The sequence below is a fragment of the Sorex araneus genome, chromosome 3 (assembly GCF_027595985.1).
Source record: "Sorex araneus isolate mSorAra2 chromosome 3, mSorAra2.pri, whole genome shotgun sequence".
Lineage (NCBI taxonomy): Eukaryota > Metazoa > Chordata > Mammalia > Eulipotyphla > Soricidae > Sorex > Sorex araneus.
The window spans coordinates 157,302,032-157,319,623 of NC_073304.1; the positions used below are offsets into that span (position 1 = coordinate 157,302,032).

Below are 17,592 nucleotides of genomic sequence, written 5' to 3' on the forward strand. Positions count from 1 at the left end.
AAGCCAGCAACCCCGGAAGCAAGAGCTCATGTCCTACGAACAGGAGAGTGGACACCAGCCACAGCGCTGAGTGGCCACCTCAGAAGCAGGGCCCAGCACAGAGCAGAGCCAGGACCGAGAGGGTCTGTCTGAACGGGAGTGGGCGCGGGCCACGCAAGAGCAGCCTCAGACCTGCCTCTGACAGGGAGGGGCCCGAAAGCCTCATCTCTTGCAGGTACCTCTGAAAGAGTAAACCAATGGGACAAGGACTCAGAATGCGACTCTTCAAACAATCGCGCATTCCTCAGTCGCCCGTCTCTTTGCAAAGTGCTTAGCATTAAATGCATGCAGAACAGAGACTTTAAAAGTTCTGGTGCAAACTACCAACTCTGCACCTGATTCATGCCTCTGGAACCCAGAAGGCATTATTGTGCTTTGCTCCGGGGCCGCAAGTGGTGTTCCCCACAGGACCACACCGGGCTGTGCGGTGCTGGGGTTTGCACCAGGCGGTTTGGCTGCAGATGGCGCCGTCCCATCTCTCCGGCCCCTAGTGCCGCTGTCAGCAGCGCCCACCCTGCGGGCACAGTCCGGGTACCTGAGGCTTCATCTGAGCCGCCTTCTCTGGGTCCACGGCCAGCACGTGCTGGTAGTGCCGGATGGTGTGCAGGCGGTCTTTGTTCTCGGCTCGGACGTAACGCCGCAGGGCCTGCAGGATGCGGTGCGGCTGCAGCGGAGAGAGGACAGAGACTTAAGACCCACGGACGAGAGGTCTTGGCCTGAGCAGGAAAACAAAGCTTGGAAAGGTCTCCAAGAAGCAGGGCTTAGCGAAGTATCAGCAGCTTTTACTTTAATATTCTTTTTATTTTTCCCCCATTTTTTGGCCCCCAAAAGACCTCCCCTGGTACTATCGCTCCAGTCCCACTATTATTATTATTATTATTTTGGTTGGAGGCCACAACAGCAGTGCTCAAGGCTCACTCTGGCTCAGGGTTTGCTCAGGAATCCTCCCTGACAGCGCAAGAAAGCCATATGTGTGCTGGAGACTGACCCGGGTGGGCAGTGTGCACGCAGATGCCTTACACCTGGATGATCTCTCTGACCCTACAGCAGAGTTTTTATTTTTATTTTTTTTTTGCTTTTGGGGTCACACCTAGCGATGCACAGGGGTTACTCCTGGCTCTGCACTCAGGAATTACTCCTGGCGGTGCTCAGGGGGACCACATGGGACGCTGAGAATTGAACCCGGGTCGGCCACGTGCAAGGCAAATGCCCTACCCGCTGTGCTATTGCTCCAGCCCCTACAATAGAGTTTTTAAAAGCTTCTCTGGGTGCCAGAGAAAGGGTAGAGTGGGGAGGGCAATTGCCTTGCATGCGGCTGACCTGGGTTTGATCCCTGACATCCCATATGGTTCCCTGAGCACTGCCAGGAGTGATTCCTGAGTGCAGAGTCAGGAGCAATCCTGAGCACTGCTGTGGGTGGTCCCAAAACCAAAAATACAAAAAATAAGAGCCTTTCTGCTCACGGAGTTACAGGAAGTTATCTTTCCTAAGAACCAAAACTCACCTTCCAAGTCATACCCAGTGTTTTCTAGGACCTTGGACTAACTGTCCTCCTCCAGCCTCCCGAGTTTAAATGAGCCCTGACACCTTAATGATGAGCTGTCTGTGTCCTGTGTTACCCAGAACAAAAACATCTGCTTGCTTAAGAACACAAAGACTGGCGCCAGAGTGATAGTACAGTGGGGAAGGCATTTGCCTTGAACACGGCTGACCCGGGTTTGATCCCCGGCATTCCATATGGTCTCCTGAACACCACCCGGAGTGACCCCTGAATGCAAAGCCAGGAGTAACCCCTGAGCATCGCCAGGTGTGACCAGAAAAGAAAAAGAATCAAACAAAAACCACACACAGAGCTGGGCAGACAGCACAGTGGGGCCAGGGACACATGTTCCACATGTGTGGATCCCAGGACTGCTCCCCAGGACTGCATAGACGCCCCAGGACTACTGGCTGAGGACGAAACCATTCCACCTTGGCCGGGAATCACAAGGAGCAGCCCCTGGGCCCTGAGAAAGAGGAAGCAGATGAACAACCTCCTTCTCAGTGCTTTTCCAGGCCCTGGAGTGTTCAAAATCTAAGGCCATTTACACAAAAGGGAAAAGTTCCTAAGTTTGCCCTTTTCTTCCTGATCTTATTTAGGATAAAACTGTTTCAGGGTTGGAGCGACAGTACAGTGGGGAGGGCGTTTGCCTTGCCCGTGGCCTGCCCTGGTTGGATCCCCAGCATCCCACACAGTTCCCTGAGGACCGCCAGGAGTAATTCCCGAGTGCAGAGACCGGAGTCACCCCTGAGCATCACTGAGTGTGGTCCCAAACCAAAACTAAGTAAGAAAATAAACTGGTTTAGAAGCCCTTGTCCCTGCTAGCAGAGTCACCACACCGTCCCCTGCTCGCTCTGGCTTCCCGTAAGGTGGACCGGGGCCGAGGAGCTGGGGTGGGGCGCAGCTGGCAGAGCCCACGGGGGCACACTGCTGCCGCTTCTCCCGGCTGCACGGTTCTCTCACCCGAGGCGGGTCGGACTGCAGGGCCGCCAGGTAGCTCTCCAGCGCCATGCCCCGCCGGTCGTTGAGCATGGCCTCCACACGGGCCAGGTGCGTCTCCACCAGCTGCTGCTCCTCGCTGGCCGCCTCCTTCTCCAGAGCTGTCACCATGGCCTGGAAGTGCTGGTGCAGGGCAGGGCGGGAGGTGAGCCCGCGGCCTGCTGGTGCCCGTGCCCACTGCCCACACAGTGAGGCCTGCGCCCGCTGCCCCTGCCCACCCTGGTCTCCCTCCAGCGTCGCTGTCCCGAACAGTGGGGAGGGTCTGCCTCTAGGTCTCAGACCACCCGTACCTGAATGAGGGTCTGCCTCTCGGCTTTGGGGAGGTTCTTGGCCTGTAGCTCGGCCTCTTCCCACTCCTTCTTCACCTAGAAGCAAGGTCAGAGCCGCAGTGAGCAGACAGCAGCTGGAGAAACACCCCCCACCCGGCTCCCCAAAGACCCTGTCAGGCTCCGAGCCCAGGTAGGAAACCACCCCCAGGAGCCCCACAAGTTTAGCTGGTCCCTGAGCTGCTGCCTCAGAAGGTCCCCCTCCCCCACCCCCAGGTAGACCCTCACCCCTCTGACCAACACTCGTATATGCACATGCTCCCTCAAGCGAACTCACCACACACAAACTCTCACACACACTCACATCATCCTCTCTCTCTCTCTCTCTCTCTCTCTCTCTCTCTCTCTCACACACACACACACACACACACACACACACAACCTCAGAAGTGATGGGGAGAAAACAAAAATGTCCCTTCTCCGACATGTCAGCCCACATGGGTGTGAGGGGCCTACACAGGACTCGGCCCAGCACGAGAGTCCGTCCCCTACACTGTCTTCACTCCCTGAGGAAGTTGGGGGGCGGAGGGGGGGCACCCCATGCAGCACTGGACAGTCACCCCATGCAGCACTGGACAGTCCCCTGGAACAGCTGCTCAGACCTAAAGCACAGCTTCTCCCTGCAACAGCCTGTGCTATTTTCACAGTCACTTTTTTTTTTTTGCATCACACCCGGCAATGCACAGGGGATACTCCTGGCTCTGCACTCAGGAATTACTCCTGGCGGTGCTCAGGGGACCACATGGGATGCTGGGAACTGAACCCAGGTCAGCCTCATGCAAGGCAAATGCCCTACCCCCTGTGCTATCGCTCCAGCCCCCATGGTCACATTCTTACAAGTGTTACCGATACCCAATTTCAACAGCCACCTTGGTGTCCTCCTTTAATACTGAAAAAGGGAATTTTTTTTTTTTTTTTTTGCTTTTTGGGTCACACCCGGCAATGCACAGGGGTCACTCCTGGCTCATACACTCAGGAATCACCCCTGGCCATACTCAGGGGACCATATGGGATGCTGGGAATCGAACCCGAGTTGTCCGCGTGCAAGGCAAACTCCCTCCCCGCTGTGCTATCGCCCCAGCCCCAAGAAAAAGGGAATTTTTTTTCTTTTTCCTTTTTGGTTTTGGACACTCCAGCAATGCTGGGGGCTTCTCTTGGCTCTGGACTCAGGAATCACTCCTGGCAGAGCTTGGGGAACCACATGGGGCGCCGAAGGCTGAGCATGGATGGCTGACGCCCCCCGCAGGACTATGTCTGGCTCCCTGAGGGGAAACCTGAAGCTAGTCAAAGGGAGGATGAGAGCGGCATGCCCTGGGCTGGGGCTCACCCGGTCCATGCGGTGGCGGTGGCGGATCTCCAGCTGCTCCTTGGCCTTCTGGAAGCGTGCGTGCTCGTTGTCGTCGGCGGACGTCTCGAAGTACACGTCCACGTCGCTGGTGGGCAGCGGGGTGGGGGGCACTGAAACACAGGGACGAGTGGATCCGTGGGGGCCGGGCTGGGGCCAGGCCTGCAGGGCTGTCCAGGCTGCTCCGGGCTGCGGGCGAGTCCAGGGCCCTCCCTGCTCCCCACTCCCTGTGCCCGGCCACGTGGCCTGGGGCAGCAGAGGCAGGAAACACCCCCACTTGGGTAACTCCTCGCACTGTGCTCAGAATAAACAGCTCCCTTGGGCTGCGCCCAGGGCTGTGACCAGATCCGAGCTCCCCTCTGGGGAAGGCACTGACCAGCTACCATAAGCCAGGACGTGGGAACCCGGGTCCCCCCAAGTCTTCTGCATACAGGTGGGGATGGAGCCCAGACACCCCTGCACCCCACAATGATCAAGTCCTTTTTGGCTGATAGGCCACACCCAGTGATGCTCAGGGGTTCCTCTTGGCTCTGCACTCAGGGACCACTCCTGGTCGTGCTCTGGGGACCATACGGGATGCCTCGGATCGAACCTGGGTTGGCCGCGTGCCAGCCCTGCTGTATTACTGCCCCATGATGCTCTAGTTTCAGTGTCATGACGCCTGGGCTCACAGTGGCCACAGCACAGGGACCAAGCTCAGGACTCTGCCTGGCGAGGACACAGGCTTGGGGCGCGACGAGGACTGACCATCCAGAGACAGGCCCCAAGAAGCCCTGTCCTCACTGCGGACCATTTCAGACAGGAGGCCAGAGGGGCCCATTTCCTCCATCCGTCTCTCCCGAGGCTGAAGCCCTCACAATGTTGTGGGCCCAGGAGGGGCCGAGTGACCAGCTGCTTCGAGATGGACTGTCAGAGCCACAGGAGAGGCCAGGGCCCCTGGGGGGCATCTTAGCCCAGAAGCCCAGTCGCATCTCAGCACATGTCCCCAGACAGGGGCCAGGCTGACCCACCCCCACACTGGCATGAAGCAGTGCCAAGGCCCGGGCACCACGCTGGGCATGAGCCAAGTGACCCCAGCCACCACACACACACTTGCTGCAGGCTCGCAAGGGGAGGCCGGGTCAGGAAACAGCGCAGGGACCAACCTCGGCCTCTGGGGGGGACACTCGTGACCCCTGGGACAGTGAGGCTGTACAGCTTTCAAGAAGGCCCAGCTAGGGGCCCGTGAACCCAGGACATCTTGGTGGGGGACCATGTCCCCCAGCCCCACACAGCGCACAGGGACCCTCAGGCTGCAGCCAGAAAGGCCTGTACTGACCCTTCACAGGGACATTTACTTTATGTACATTTTTTTCTGGTTTCTGGGCCACACCCGGCAGTGCTCAGGGATGACTCCTGGCAGTGCTCAGGGAGGACTCCCAACGGTGCTCGAGGTGCTGGGACCAAACCCCGGTGGCTGTGTGCAAGGCAAGCACCCTCCTGCTAGACTCAGGCTCTGACTCCCAGATGCAGCGTTTTACAAAGCAGGAAATAATAATTTCAATCCCCATTTCTTTCCTGTATTTAAAAAAAAAAAGTTTCTGCCACCGAAGCTCCCTAAGGACTGATTTCCGCCCCCCACCCTTACAAGCTCATCAGATGAAAATGTCAACAGGCCCCTCTACGCGCAGCTGTGGGAAGGCCGGAAATGTGGCATCCTGAGACCGGGCAGGTCACCTGGCCTGAGGGGCAGAGAGGAAGCAAGAAGGGGGATGGGAAAGCACCAGGCTAGCCAAACGCCAGGGAAGAGCAGCAACTCGGAACCGAGTCTAAGACTGAATTCAGGGGTGACGCCCGGCGAGGCCTGGCCACGCGGCCACACTGGTGAGCTGGGGACCCACAGGACTATTCCCCAGTCTGGGTGAGGCACGGCACCAGGTCACTCATCTCCTTCACCACAGAGGGCCTCAGGGCCCAGCCCCCTTCCTGACACTGTGCCGCTGTGAGACGGGACCAGAGGCCCAGCTGACACCCCTCCATTTCTCCCCATCTCTACATCGACATCGGCCGTTCTCAGAGCAACCCCTGAACGGTTCTCTGGAGAGCGGGTGCTGCTGGCCAGCACTGCCATGGCTGGGGACGGAGACCAGCAGAGACAGAGCCCAGAGCTGGACTTGTGGGCAGTGTCCCCTCCTGGTGCCAGACAGCCCCAGGCATGGCCACCACCCAACCCCATACAACAGTACACGAGTCATGAACACACACATGTGCACACATACACGCACATGCGCACACACACACACACACACACACACACAATCACACAGCACGGGACACGGCGAACAGAAGCCACCCAACGGCACGAGCCACGGAGGCACGCACCACACACGCCCGCACACGTGACCACACTCACAGCACGGGACAGGCCCGCGAAGCAAAGCCTATGGGTCTAGAGAGCACAGAGAGCCACAGTGGACGCAGGGCCGTGCCCGCGGCAGGGCGGCCCACACAGACGCAGTCACGAGGACGGCGGGCACAGGGCACGCTGGACGGGACGCGGTGGGCGCGGCACCCTGGCAGGACTTACTCATCGTCTTACACACAGCCATACAAGAGTCCTCAGACTCAAAATTGTTCCTGTTGCCTCCGCAGCCGCCATATATAAAGCGCACGCACTTGCCCTGGGCGAGGTCGAAGTACCAGCGAGGCATCACGGCCCGGCAGGGCCCCGTCATGGCCTCCTGGGAGCAGACAGCTGTGTGGAAACGGGCAGAGGTCAGGGGGTGCGCCGGGCCCGAGGCTTCGGGGGCTTCGCCATGGATACAGGACGGGAGCGGGCATGGCCCCCGAGCCCTTCACGCCGCTCCTCGCTCGGCGTGGGCGCCGTTTCCTCGGGGGGCTCTTGCCAATCCAGAGCTACTGATGCTGCGGTTTTATTTGGCCCGCCCTGGAGCCCCCGGGTGGGGGTGGGGTGGAGCCAGGCTGCTCTGTCTCACCCGGGGTGGTGGCGGGGCCACGTGCCAGGGACCACTGCACCCGGCTCCGCCGGAGACTGCCACACTCAGGCCTCAGGGTCTGCTTGCGCATAGCCCCCACTGCGGGCCCCTGGCCCGGCCTTGCTGGCTGCGGGCACCCCGGCGCCGAGGGGCTGTGCAGAGAGGGCCCCGGCGCGCACGGCCTTGGCGAGGGCTGTGGCAGGAAGGACGGCGGCTCCCGAGCCCCACCCTCCAACAAACCTCTCCTGGGGCCAGAAGAACCAGGGTGTGACGTCTGTCCTGCAGCCGTGGAAGTGGGGCGGTGAGGGTGGGGCCTCGGGGGACTCGGAAGAACCCGTCAGAGGGGGCACCAGGGCGTCACGTTCACCCAGCCACGCCCGCGCTCTCAGCTGCGAGTGTCCGTTAGCCTGGGCGGCCGCTGGCTCACACCTACCTTGGACATCGTGAGCGGCGTCCTTGGCCGGCACCGGGCTGGGCTCCGTGGGCTCCTCCTTGTAGTCGTCTCCCTTATAGCTGTCGTAGTAGTACTCACGGTCCTCCACCTCCTCCTCCTCCACCTCTTCCTCCTCCTCCACCACTTCCTCCTCCTCCTCCTCCTCCTCCTCATCATCATCGTCGTCATCGTTGTCTTCCTCCACAGCTGCTTCGGTGAAGTCTTCCAAATCCACTTCTGTGGGAAACTCACTGGACGTCACAGTTGCACCCAAAAATATCAGAAGAAAGAGCAAGGTTGAGAGCGACTTCCCGGGGTGCAGGCTCGCCCGCCCTGCTCCGAGACTCGGGTCCAGAGGCAGGGAATCAGCTCAGCTGTCGGACCTGGGCCTCAAAAGGCCTCAGCCCGGCAACGGGGCTCCAGAAAGGAGGCGGTGGGCAGGACAGGGGGCCGATGGGCGGGGTCCCCACGCATAGGAATGTGGCCCCCCCATGGGAAGCAGGGTCCTGGCAAAGCCCCTTCTGGAACCAGAACAAGGAGCACCTTTTATAAAGGTCATAGTCCTCCTCTTCCTCCTCCTCCTCCTCGTCATCTTCGTCCTCATCATCCTCGTCCTCTGTCTCCTTCACTACGGCGGAGGCCATGACCTTGGCCTGGGGGCAGCACACGAACTCGGTGCCGTGGAACTGGTCCACGCCGCAGGGCAGCAGCATGCCGTAGCTGTACAGGGTCATCCCCTGCGACAGGCAGGCCTGCAGAAACCACGACCGGCATCACAACCTGCCCCACTGCTGGTCAGTCCCGAAAGGGAGGTCTGGGGCCCGGGTGGGGCTAGGAGGAGAAGCTTGACTGGAAAGAGAAACGGCCTCTGGATCCAAAGCCATGAGCCCAGACAGACGCAGCTGAGGGGGCGGGGGAGGCAGGGGCAGGCTTCTTCGGGTCACTGTCACCTCGGGTCAAAGGTGCCAGTGCTAGCACTCAGGTGCCCACCCCCCAGCCCACCATCCAGCGAAGGATGCAGGTTTGGGGGACCAGCACGGGCCCCGCACCCCAGTCCCTTCTCTGTTTCCGGGGCACAGGTGACTGGCAGCTCTGAAAGCTAAAGCTGCTTTCCTTCCCCTTCAGACTTTCTTAGGTGGGGGTGGGATGATTTGGGGGCCACGGCCAGCAGTCCTCAGGATGACTCCTGACTCTGTGCTCAGGGCTGACTCCAGGCAATGCTCAGGGGACGGCATGGGATGCCGGGGAGAGAGAATCCAGGCCGCTGCGTCCACTAAGCGCTGCAGTCCCGGCACGAGGGCCCCGCCAGGCCCGGCTCTGGCCCCGCTCACCTCCTTGACCACCGTGTGCCACTGCTGGTGGTTCTCGCACACCTCCATCCGCTTCTTATGGAAGAACTGACACTTCTCTGGAACCAGCAGAACGTCACTCACAAACTCGCCCACTGCAAAAGAGCCGAGGGGTCAGACACACCCCTGCACGCCTCGCCCAGGAGGACAGGGCCTGATGAGGGTAGGACACGCCCCAAGCAGTGCCCTGAGCGCGCGCGCGCGGGGGGTGGGGGGGGGGATGGATGGCGGGAACATGGGCAGCTGGTGGGGCCTGAGCTCAGGTTTCTCTCCCACGTAGCCGCCGTCCAATCCCCTCACCGTATGGTCCCACGTATGGTCCCAGCACTCCAGGTGGCACCCCCAACATGTAAAGGGCAGCTGGACAGACAGTCGCCAATGGCCGGGGGCCCAGTTGGACTTACACTCCCCGGCCAGAGCCCGTGATGCGTGAACACGCGCGCGCGCGCACACACACACACACACACACACACACACACACACTCACGTACTCATACATACTCACACAGGTTCCCACATTCACACACTCACAGCTGCTGCTCCCACACTCTCACTTGGATCCTATTCCCACCTCGTCCCTCCCTGGCCTGCCCACCTCTGCTCTGCTGACACATGTCCCGCAAGCTCACTTTCTGACAAGCCCCACTGCAGCAAATGAGGCTGGGGGACCGCCCAGGAGAAAAAGTGGCTTTGGAGAGGGGGACCAGGCAGTCCTGGGGACGGAAGCTGGGGAGTGCTCCAGCCTTCAGCAGCCCCGTCCAGCACCCCCCACCCCACCCCGCCAGCTAACCCAGGTGAGCAGCTCACTCAAGGACTCTAAAGCAGCAAAGAAGCAGAGCAAAACGCAAATTCAGGGCTAGATTAGTCAACTAATGGTCTGGACTCAGACACTCTCCCTGCTCTGGGAGATGACAGGGGAGGACACGGAGAGCACGGTGGGGGGGCAGTTGCCCTGCACATGCACCCAGGTTCCATCCCTGGCATCCCACAGGGTCTCCCCCTGAGCACAGAGCCAGGAGTAACCCCCGAGTATTCCTGGTGTGGCCCAAAATACAGAGTCAGTCCATCACATGAGAGGGAGGAAGCTGGCCACACCGCCTGCCCCCAGCCTCGGCCAGGCTCCTTCCCTCCACTGCCGACGCGCTCCGACTCCGGGACGTGTGGCCTTTCCACTCTGCCCTTTAGTGAAGTCGCTACTTCAATGAGCGGCTCTGAGAAGGTAACGGCGGGAGGGGCGAGCACTGTGAGGGGCAGGGCCAGCCTTGGCCCGGAGTCCACGCTGTCCCCTCGGAGGTAGACCTGCCACTGGCCAGGGACCGTGTGTCGCTCCATGACACCCAGACACAGGAGCTGAAGAGTGTCCCCCGCAGCTCTGAGGGGGGACGACAGTCACCGGGCATCTCCCCTCCCCCCAGGATCCTTCCAGTTGGAACCTCTGGCCCAAAATAACCAAACAGCCATGAGTTTGCGAAAGTCCCTTCTTGGGAGCAGGAGCCAGTCTATATATAAATGCCGGATGACTAACTCCTTCCTCCAAATCCCAGCAGCTCTGCTTCTTCGCCTGCTCTGTGCACTCAATCATCCTCACCCTCACCCCACCCACCCGCTCCCATCCACGCACCACGCATCCACCCGTCTACCACACACCCATCCACCCACCCAGCCATTCACGCACCCATCCCTTTACCATCCGTCCATCCACCCATTCACGCATCCATCCCTTCACCATCCACCTACCCACCCACCCATTCATCCATCATCCATCCACCCACCCCATCCATCCATCATCTTGTATTCTACTCACCATCAATTCACTCACCCATTCCTCCCTCCCTCCCTCCCTCCCTCCCTCTCCTCTTCTCCCCTCCCTCCCTTCCCCCATCCCTGTCTATTGAGAGAAGAGAGAGGCAATTGCTGTAGCTGAGGGGAGAGTGCCCTGGTGTGTCCCACAAGATGGCCCTTCTCTGTGTCACAGAGCAGTGTGGACAGTGGGTGCGCATGAACTCAGAAGAGGACAGCTCTGAGTGCCACACAAAGGGTGACACTGGTCTGCAGCCAGACACGAGCCATGAAGAGTCATTCTCCAGCCGCCGCCAAGAGGGCTGACTGAGACCCCTTATCTTCCACCTCGAAAAAATGACTTGCAAAGAGAGTGCCCTGGACTGGAGAGGTGCCTGCCTTGACCCTGGCACCAGGTTCAACCCTCAGCACCCTAGGTGCTTCTCTGAGCCCCTCCAGGGGTGCTCCCTGGAGCAGTGCTCCTCACCTCCACTGACCCAGTCGTCACCTGTGGCCCCTTGGAATATCCTGGGGGAAGCCCTGCTGGGAACTGCTTGCTGCTCCAGAGAAGAGGCAGGACATGGAAATGGGCCACACCTGGTCCCCACTCCCAGGGCCCGGGCAGCAGGACCTTAGAGGGGGTCAGCAGAAGCAAGGCTGGCCACTGGGGGAGGGGCTGGGTGAGCGCAGGTCGAGCGCAGGGGCAGCCCCTGGCAGTGCCCGGGGAACCCTCTGGCGCTGGCAGCACAGAGGCAAGTATCTGACCACCTGAACTATCCGGCCCCTACCACTGCCGTCTCTACGTGCGATGCCTCCTGAACTATCCAGCCTCTACCACTGCCGTCTCTCTACTCGAGACGCCTCCGACTGTCGAAGGGCGCTGGCGCGGGATGGTCTCTTCATTGGAGCAATTTCCAGAACATTGTGTGTGTTTCAAGGCCTGCACCATCGCGCCACTCTGCGAATGTCCAGAGCAGACCAAAGATCGGCTGGTCTGGGGATGGAGGAGCTGTCTCAGTTATGGAGGCCGAGTCCTCCAAGGGCAGGGGAGCAAGGAGGACCTGCCACGGTTCGTGGACTCCCTACTCAGTACACACGCCCGGCAGGGCCAGGCGCGAGTACTCCCTGAGCCTGGATGCTGCATTCTGAGCCCCATTCACCAGGGCACAAAACTGGGGCTCTGGGGAGAAACCCCACGTGGGAAAGCACGAGGTAAGTCTGGATCATCTTTTGCCTTTTGGGGGTGAGGGGCCGCACCCAGCAGTGCTCAGGGCTACTCCGGGCTCTGCACTCAGCCGTCACTTCTGGCAGGGTCTGGGAGACCATTATGGGGTGGCAGGGACTGAACCCGTGTCGGCCACGTGCAAGGCAAGAGCCCGCTGTCCTGTCCCCCAGCCCCTGGAGCATCACTGCTCTGGTGCGGGCAAAGGCACGGGGCCTGTGGGGGCAGCTCCCGTGGTCGGAGCTGGTGGCTGAGGTCTGTGTGCAGCGTGGGAGAGATGACGCCACTGGAGCCGCCAACAACAGACACCCCGGTGGGGCTGACACGGCAAACAAACACATGCCTGTGCCAGTCCTCGCACTCCCAGGGGGCTCGGCCACCAGCCTGCCCTGCAGAGGAAGCAGCTGTTGACAGCCACCGGCAGACTAGCAAGGGCGGGCTGCAGAGAGGAGACGCAGAGGGGACCCTGATGGAATCCTGACGCACCTGCACGGGATCAAAAGACGCAGCACCTCAGCCAGCTCCGATGGGCAGTGTGTGCCCATGTTCGTAACAAGAAAAGCACGGGTACTACAAAATCAAAGTAGAGGGCAGGCAGGGCATTTGTTTGCACGCAGCTGACCTGGGTTCAGTCCCCAGCACCCTGCCAGGAGCGACCCCTGAAGACCACTGGGTGTCGCCCAACCCACACAACACCTGGGCAGGCGGCTCGGAGCAGGTGCTCACGCAGGTGGCAGACCCAGCCCCCCGACAGACGGAGGTGAAGGGCATGGTGCAGGGCAGGCACGCAGCGGTCAGCACTGGTCCCAAGGACAGTGCCAATCTGGAGCAACGGTCCCCAGTGTCCAGTGAATGCGAGTGACAGACCATCGAAGTGACACCACCGTTCCCCCACACGCCCGGCTCTCACCACAAATCCACACCCCAGCCGGTCACTCACCCAGACACTTGAAGGGGATCACCATGTGGCTCAGGCACTGCTTCCGGTCCCGGCGACACCAGTTCTCCACAGTGACTGCCTGGTTGGCTTCCATCACATTCGTGATCTGTAGCTCAGGGTACATCTGCAAGGGAAGGACAGACCCCATGGGGCATCTGTAAGGGAGGGACAGGCCCAGTGGGTGTCTGTGAGGGAGGGACAGGCCCACACAGACCCACGTGCTGGGCCCCCGGTCGGAACAGGCCAAGCTTCACCACAGGTCTGGTGCGTTTACTGCACCTCACCAGCGACTATCCACTGACCCCAAGAAACAGAGGTGCTACCTGCTGCCCTGGTTCTGCTGAACCCCAGAAAAGGTAACTAGTTCTGTCTGGCCTGCTGGCCGCCTCAAATGCATCGTCTTTGACTTGGGTTGTTTTTGTTGCTTTTTTGTTAGCTTGTTTTTGGGGGGGACACCATGCAGTGCTCAGGGGTCACTCCTGGACAGGACTAGAAGCCCCCTACATGGTGCCAGGGAGCACACCAGGTCAGCCAGGAGCAAGGCAGAGCCTTACCCTGCACTCCCTCTCTCTTTCTTTGAACTAGAGAAAACCTGAGGGGCCAGCGTCTGAGGACAGCAGGCAGGGCACTCGCCCCAGCCCCGTGCCCGGTCAGACACCTGCCAGGCTGGCTGGTCAGCACAGAAAGGACCAGGATCTCAGCCTGGCCTGCAACGCCCTGTAAATGCAACCGAAGACTCATCATCAACGGAGCTTTGGAGCAGCACCTCAGCCCTCACCCCAGCAGCCTCTCACGAGGGTCAGAGGACAGGTGTCCGTCTCCGGCCACGGCCTCACCTCCTGGCAGTACTGAAGCACCTCCTCTTTGGTGCCGAAGCAGCTCTTGGTGCCCGAGGGGTCCGGCTCCCACTTGCCGGTCTGGATATTCACGTGCATGTTCAGCTTCCCGCAGAGCATCGCGATCTGGGGCTCGGCCACAGCGAAGCCCGTCCCGGCATTGGCCGCCAGCGCCTGCAGCACAGGGAGAACATGGCCGGGTTGATTCCGAGGGGCCGGGGATCCTGGTGGGCTCGGCAGAGGGTGCAAAGGGCTGGAGCATGAACAGTTCATGTACTGCACATGAACTGGAGCCCCCGGTTCGAGCCCCTTCACCACCTGGACTGGGTACAACCTCCCCCACACACCCCGAGCACAGAGCTGGGAGTAGTTCCATCAGAGATGAGCAAAACCCACTTTCACTGTGATACCATGAAACAGGCCCCATCTGGTACTATGGGCCAGAACCCAGACTCCAGCTGCCAGGGGCATCGCTGTCTTTGCGCCGGGTGGCTGGCACACGGTCCCCCACCCACAGCAGGATCTGACCCCCGCAGTCAGACCTGGCCCACTGCAAAGCACCTCGGTGACCGCTGTAGACAGGAGGGGACAACACAGTGGGGACCCCCCATACCTCGGGGCTGTGGTCTGCAGGGGAGGGTGTCACTGGCTGAGGGCAGGAGGCCACGCTCGGGGCTGTGCCCAGATCCCCAACGGGAGAGGTGCCTGCCAGGGTGAGGAGGTGCGGGACAGGGTGCTGGAGGGGAGCCACGAGCACCCCACAAGGAGGGAATGTGGACTGGGAGGGGAGGGGCAGGCAGAGCCATAGGGGAGGACTGAGGGGGAAGGGGAAGGAGAAAGGGAAGGGCCGAGCTTGATCTTTATCACTGATAGAGCTTTGGGTTTTATTTTGGTGCCACACCTGGTGCTCAGGGGTCACTCCCCTGCCAAGAGGACCATATGGGATGCTGGGGATTGAACCCGGGTCAGCTGCGCGCAAGCCCAACGCCATTGCACTATCGCTCCAGCCCTGAGCGGAAGCTGTGAAGCACCAAGTTAATCTTTGCACCATGCAGCTCTGCTGGTGCCTGGCACGGCAGGACCCAGGCTCTTCGCTGGTGCCACCTGGCTTCCCTGCACTGCTGGGTACAGCTCCTCTGCCCCGTGACTTCCAGAGTCTCTGTGGGGGAAGGCACTGGGGCGGAAACCAGAGCCACGGGGAACAGAGCAGGGGCCGGGGCAGAAGCTGAGCGGCAGGAGGGAGAGGCAGGCTTGACGCCTGCAGACAGACAGGTGCCGTGTGAAGCACAGCCTCCTCCAGAGGTGGGTGTTAAGAGTCAGCAGCCGCAGCCCCACCAGGAGTAACCCTTGGCTCGAGTGGCCCCTGAGCACAGCCAGGTGCGCCCCTCACCCTAGCAAAAACAAACCAAACCAAGCCCTGGCCACGGGCAGGCAGCTGTCCGCCAGCACCAAGATCACGCTTTGCGTGTCCTCGGAGCCCCGGCTGGCTGGACGCTCCCCCCGGGGTCAGCCGCAGAGGGCAGCCCACAGGGTGAGAGCCTCGATCCTGGCCGGGGAGGGTCAGCACCGCCTTCCCCACTGAGACTCTCAAATCCCTGAGGTTAAAGCAACAGGAAGAGGCGGCCAGGCCGGGAGCCACAGCCCCGTCTGCCGGCCCCAGCAGGAGGAAGGAGCAGAGCGGCTGGAACGGCGCCAGGCAGCTAAGAGGCGGGCGGGATTCACTTCGGAGTTCAGAGAGATTAATCCTTGTGGTCAGGAGAGGCTCTCGAGGAGGCGCGTCTGAGAAGCCTCTGCAGGCCGCGTCTTGGGATGGGCTCAGCAGACGGGCCCGGCACAGCCGGCGTCCCACGAACCCCTTCTCTGCCGTGACGAGTGGGCGGTTTCGCTTTGAAAAATGCTCTTATTTAAAGTGCTCTCCATTTCCTGCAGCACGCACCAGGCCACCATCCATTACGGCAACATATCCATCAATCTGCTTCCCAATCTAACAGGTTCCAAATGGGATCTCGCTGCTGCGTCAGCACTTCGGCGTGGTCCGTGGAGCTGGGCACTCCTGGGGGGGCGGGGGGATGTGGGGGGGGACGGGACGCCCGGCAAGCACTCAGGTCCTCCCCGTGATCTATGCCCAGTCAAGGCAGCACTTCCAGCTTGCAAACAAATGTCAGCAACTGCTCTCCGCCCGGTGCCCCCATCTGACTTAATAATTCATCCCTATTAAGAAATTCCCTTTCACTAATTTCAGGGCGGGGAGAAGAGCTAGGCAATCCAAGGACAGAAAATTTCAACTTGGTTTAAAAAAAAAATGCGGCTTTTTAGTACCTTGGTTGAAAACCTGTAACCGTTTTGTAGCCATAAATGGGAATCTGGACCCCGCTTTCATGGGGAAGGCACTTTAAACAGTGCCCCCCAAGCCCCAAGGTCTGTGCCCACCTTCATGCAGGTGCCCAGGACCCTCGACGAGGTGCCTGGCGAGATCAGGTGTTCACAGGGCCCCGGTGTTGGGATGAGCCTGTGGAGAGGCAGCTCCCCAGAAGGGGGCTTCTCCCCAGTTCCAAGGGAGCCCCGGTTCCTCGGGCCACACGATGCAGCAGTTCTGCCACTGAGGAGCCCAGGCTTGCTAATGAAGAAGCACGGAGGGCAGACTCGTGGAGATGCCCTCTGGGGGCCCAGCCCAGCCCTTGCCCATCCCCCGCTGGCCAGAGGCCAGTCTAGTCAGGAGCCAAAGCCCCTGGGCACTCCAGGGTGCAGTCCCAGAGCGGGTGACTGGCCGAGTACTGCCTCCGCAAACTGTCGGCTCAGAGGCTCACTGCAAGGCTGGGTCGTCTCCCCATCAGTGACTCTCAGCCAAGCAGGTGTCATATGCTGGGGACTCCAGAGTGACGCCTGGGGGACCAACTAGTGCTGTGAAATCAAACCCAGGCTGTGTCCTAACCCCCGTGCTATCCCCCCCACGCCAAGCTCTACAGGCATGGTTTCACGCCATCTCCCCAGGACATGCCCACACCACCACGGGGGTTTCTGCTGGGGACCGTGCCACTCCAGCACTCGCAGCCACACGCACAGGGGCCCTGGGAGAAAGGCAGCGGCTGGTGCAGAGACGGGGGAAGCAGAGTGCGGGAGCCTACACCAGGACCAGGATGGCGGGGGGCCGGGGGGTGACTAAGGTTTGAGTCAGTGTAGAGCGCAACTCCCACCTGCGGCACACCGCCACCCCCGCCCCCTCGGGAGGGCTGCCGGGGCTTCTGCCAGATGAAACCCCGAGTGGGAACGCGCTGCAACAGCCTAGCACTCGGCTCACAACCAAGCTCGCCCTCCAGCGGCTTGGGTTTCCAGCATCCTGTCTGATCACATTACCTGCCCGCTCACATGACTGCGCAGGTCCCGGCTCTCAAAAGGAAAAGGCACACTTTTACCACCGTGTGTGCACCTTGAGGCTGGCGGCAGAAATACAATATGCAGGGCCAACACCCTTGAACCTGAACCTTGTGACTGGTACCCTGAACACGGGCATCTAAGCATCAATGTACTCAGCCTGTGCCAGAGGGGACGGCACTTGGCTTGGATGCTGCTGACCCGGGTTCCATCCCTGGCACCCCATACGGTCCCCAAGCACACCAGGAGTGATCTGTGAGTGCAGAATCAGGGGGAAGCCCTGAGCACCACTGGCTGTGGGCCAAAAAAACAAAACCAAAAATAAGAACACCCATCTATTCAGTTTGATAGTTTAAATCAAATTCTTTTGGAGGCTGGGGGTGGGCCCACATTCAGGTCTTACTCCTGGCGGGATCAGGGAACCATATAGGGTGTCA

The 17,592-nt window shown here is 60.6% G+C and overlaps 1 protein-coding gene across 4 annotated transcripts in view; it reads right to left on the minus strand.

Annotated features, from left to right (window-relative positions):
* Window positions 1-17,592, minus strand: part of APLP2 (amyloid beta precursor like protein 2) — a 57,687-nt gene that overhangs the window by 11,660 nt on the left and 28,435 nt on the right. For 2 of the 4 annotated variants that reach the window (XM_055130719.1, XM_055130718.1), the window contains exons 2-11: window positions 13,784-13,957; window positions 12,948-13,071; window positions 8,989-9,101; window positions 8,201-8,409; window positions 7,658-7,908; window positions 6,816-6,983; window positions 4,232-4,362; window positions 2,869-2,943; window positions 2,543-2,701; window positions 575-703 (exon numbers count right to left, since the gene is read on the minus strand). In XM_055130719.1, the coding sequence (XP_054986694.1) occupies window positions 575-703; window positions 2,543-2,701; window positions 2,869-2,943; window positions 4,232-4,362; window positions 6,816-6,983; window positions 7,658-7,908; window positions 8,201-8,409; window positions 8,989-9,101; window positions 12,948-13,071; window positions 13,784-13,957 (1,533 nt within the window). The remainder of the gene's footprint in view (window positions 1-574; window positions 704-2,542; window positions 2,702-2,868; window positions 2,944-4,231; window positions 4,363-6,815; window positions 6,984-7,657; window positions 7,909-8,200; window positions 8,410-8,988; window positions 9,102-12,947; window positions 13,072-13,783; window positions 13,958-17,592) is intronic. The other 2 variants (XM_055130721.1, XM_055130720.1) reach the window with 1 other exon arrangement.